Raw genomic sequence first — 3,696 nt, 5'->3', positions numbered from 1 at the left:
TGTCATTTCAACTGTTTTTAATACTACTTTATGGAAAGAATCAGCATGCTGGTTGTATCAACATTCACTGCTTTATGTATTCCAGGTCTATTTGCCTTTACACTCTGCAGAGGCAAATAGACATGCAAAACCTCAACTATTTATACTCAGCAAAGTAGTTTATTAACTTCCAAAGCAATTTGTCTATCTTGTATATATGTGATTGTGGTTTATTGGCCTTTGCTGAAGGTTGTTCGCCACTCTGTTGCTTCATGTAGTTCTATTTGGAATGATTACCTAGCATTTATTTATTTTTCTATGTCCCAGATGGATATTGGGAGTCTCCTGTCCATAAAGGTGCAAATCGTAGTAATACCAAAGTTCGTTTTTGTCTGTATCTATTTATGAGAGAGGGAGACTATTTTTTATTTACTTTCCTCTTTGTCTAATTCACTCATAATGTGCACAATCATCTTGCTTCCACCAGGTTCCCTTGTGAGGCCAAAGGTAGTAAGGTCTGTCCACTATTGCCCAACCACCAAGAAAACTCTGGAGCGGAGATACACAGACATGACTTCCTATGACCCTTATCCATCCACTGCCATCTACCCTACCAAGGATGATGATGGTAAGGATGCCAATTTTGTTTGGAGGATCTGAAGTTTCTCATGTTATGGTGCCATTATAACTTCATTTAGTCCCATTGTGTTAGGTTTCGAGTTTGTCATATTATATCATTACTAATAATTCATATTTCAGTTGCTATGGGTTTCTTAATTTTTGTTAATGATTTGCAGGAAACCTTTTGGAAACTGAGTATGGGTTATGTGTATATAAGGACCATCAGACCATAACCATTCAGGAGATGCCTGAGAAGTCTCCTGCCGGTCAACTGCCTCGCTCTGTTGACATTGTTCTTGACAATGACCTGGTTGACAAGTGTAAACCTGGAGACAGGGTTCAGGTTGGTAGATAAGCATTGGAATGTTTGCTTGTTTAGTGAGATGATGCTGGGATTTTATCCTCCATTTCATTTGGTTTCTTTATATGCTTTATTTGAGGTTAGGAAGATAACACTAAAATTTTACTCTTCAGGAAAGTATCAATTGATTCAATCATAATTAGTATTTGGATAATAAGTTCTCCATTTCCTTTTATATCAGATTGTTGGCATCTATCGCTGTCTGCCCAACAAGCAGGGAGGTTTCACTAGTGGCACATTCCGTACCATCCTCATTGCCAACAATATTATCCTTATGAACAAGGAAGTGTCTCCCCACATTTCAACAGATGATGTCTACAAGTGCAAGAAATTCTCCAAGCAGAAGGTAAATAACATGTGCTAGAGTTTAATATGGAAAACTTTCATGTTTCAGAGGATATTGATCAAATCTTTTTTGAATAACACCATTACACCATCCACTCAACTGTACTTCATTTTTTCCAGGGACTTGATGTGTTTGAGTTGCTCTCGAAGTCCCTTGCTCCCAGTATCCATGGGCATGAGTACATTAAGAAGGCTCTCCTCTGCATGTTGCTTGGAGGTGTGGAGAAGGTGCTGCCAAATGGTACAAGGCTTAGGGGGTAAGTTCCTTTGTAGTTGATATACATTTGTTGTATTTTTTTTCACTTTGATTCAGTAAAGTATGGTAAACTTTTTAAGAGATTGGGGGTATTCAGCTGCCATCAAACCTAGAGATTGGAAGTAACTGTAAAGCTTCACTGTACTAACATTAAGACATTACTAGTATTTTCTTATATGCCACTCAGTTTCCTCCAAAACATAAGACTACCATTTACTCTAAATAGCAAATTATCCCAAGTGGTATGGTAACTCCAGCATTGAAGACCCTTGATTTTAATAATATTTTTTACTTAATTGTTTGTCTTTATTTAAGTGAAACTTATTTCTTGCTTGATAATAAGTATAGCAGCCTTTCAATAAATATATTTTATATTTAACCATAGATAGTTTATAAAGTATTACTTGAAAATGCATTTTTGGAGACTTCTACATCAATACAAAAGTTTGGAAAACACAATCAGTTTATACTTTTGTTTGCAATTCCACAGTGATATCAACGTTTTGTTGATTGGTGACCCTTCAGTGGCCAAGTCCCAGCTCCTCCGATATGTACTGCACACTGCTCCTCGTGCTATCACAACAACCGGTCGTGGGTCCTCAGGTGTAGGTCTCACTGCTGCTGTCACCACTGATAATGAAACTGGAGAAAGGAGGTAAAGTAATGTTGTTATTATGTGGTTTCATTGGTTTTCAGATGAGATGCATTTTGCTAAGGCCAGTTGGTCTTTGCTGTAGTTTTCACTAAATTCTTAAAGCTTATATGTGCTATTCTAATTTTCACAGATTGGAGGCTGGTGCTATGGTCTTGGCTGATAGGGGTATTGTCTGTATTGACGAGTTTGACAAGATGAGTGACATGGACAGAACAGCCATCCATGAAGTCATGGAACAGGGAAGAGTTACCATCTCAAAGGCTGGTATTCATGCTCGTCTGAATGCCAGGTGCTCTGTCCTTGCTGCTGCAAACCCAGTGTATGGTCGGTATGATCAATACAAGACTCCCATGGAGAATATTGGGTTGCAGGACTCTCTCCTGTCACGTTTTGATTGTCTGTTTATCATGCTGGATATCGCTGACCCTGAGAGTGACCGCAAGATTTCTGACCATGTGGTGCGCATGCATCGTTACAGGTATGCTGTCATAGGTGAATTGTACATCTTGTACGTAGAACAGGATTGAAAATGCATACTCATAGAATTTTGAATAGAAATTTAAAATTTCAGATGTTATAGAGTAATTTTCCTGCTTTTACTTTTATTATATTTATGGAAATTTTGGTCAACAGAGCTGCACATGAGCAGGATGGTGAAGCTCTGCCCATGGGTCTTGGTGTGGATATGCTGTCAACTCAGAATCCAGATGAAGCAGAGGATGAGGGAGTTGACACACCCATCTATGAAAAATATGATGCTCTCCTCCATGGCAGCCTGCGATCCAAAAAGTAAGTTTTTTTTTATTTGTGAATTCAAAGATCTTGATCATAATGCCTCATAATAGATAACCATTGTGCTAAAAATAGGCTCTAACAATGATATATCTTCAAGGGACAAGATTGTAAGTATGAAGTTCATGAGAAAGTACATTCACATCGCCAAGAGCATCAAGCCAACACTGAGCAAAGAAGCATCTGAGGTCATTGCAGAGGAGTATTCTCGTCTGCGTTCCCAAGACACAGAACACACAGACATGGCAAGAGTAAGTTGCTTGATTTGGTTAATGTGTCACAGGTTTTCTTGAGAATGTCAAGAATATAATGCACATGAGATATAAGTTTGTCTTAATTGGTATTTGTTTTAAGTAATATTCTGTTAATGCTCTCATCAGACTCAACCGGTAACTGCTCGAGCTTTGGAAACTCTGATCCGTCTGTCAACGGCTCATGCCAAGGCCAGACTGTCTCGTGTTGTGGAAGTAGAAGATGCAGAATCTGCAATTGAGATGGTATCCTATGCCTACTTCAAGAAGGTCAGTAGTTCAGTTTGTTTAGGAGAACCATTATTTTATGTAAAAAGCATATATTGATTATAAACAATGTCGTATTTACTGTATATAGTATGGAAAATGCATTTAGAAAGTACTTGTATGTTTAGCTCATACTCTTTCTCTCTCTCCAAACTCATTTTAGGTTATG

At 38.1% G+C, this 3,696-nt stretch overlaps 1 protein-coding gene across 1 annotated transcript in view; it reads left to right on the top strand.

Moving 5' to 3' along the window:
• Positions 1-3,696, top strand: part of LOC119588073 (zygotic DNA replication licensing factor mcm3-like) — a gene marked incomplete in the record, with an annotated part of 7,302 nt that overhangs the window by 2,626 nt on the left and 980 nt on the right. Inside the window, 9 exon segments of the mRNA XM_037936776.1 lie at positions 467-607; positions 777-943; positions 1,143-1,307; positions 1,427-1,563; positions 2,053-2,217; positions 2,348-2,695; positions 2,851-3,006; positions 3,110-3,260; positions 3,390-3,530. Coding sequence (XP_037792704.1) covers positions 467-607; positions 777-943; positions 1,143-1,307; positions 1,427-1,563; positions 2,053-2,217; positions 2,348-2,695; positions 2,851-3,006; positions 3,110-3,260; positions 3,390-3,530 — 1,571 coding nt within the window.

Source organism: Penaeus monodon, chromosome 23 (genome assembly GCF_015228065.2).
Source record: "Penaeus monodon isolate SGIC_2016 chromosome 23, NSTDA_Pmon_1, whole genome shotgun sequence".
NCBI classification, from domain to species: Eukaryota; Metazoa; Arthropoda; class Malacostraca; order Decapoda; family Penaeidae; genus Penaeus; species Penaeus monodon.
The sequence above is the reverse complement of the archived record's forward strand: the minus strand, read 5'-3'. Positions and strand labels throughout refer to the sequence as shown.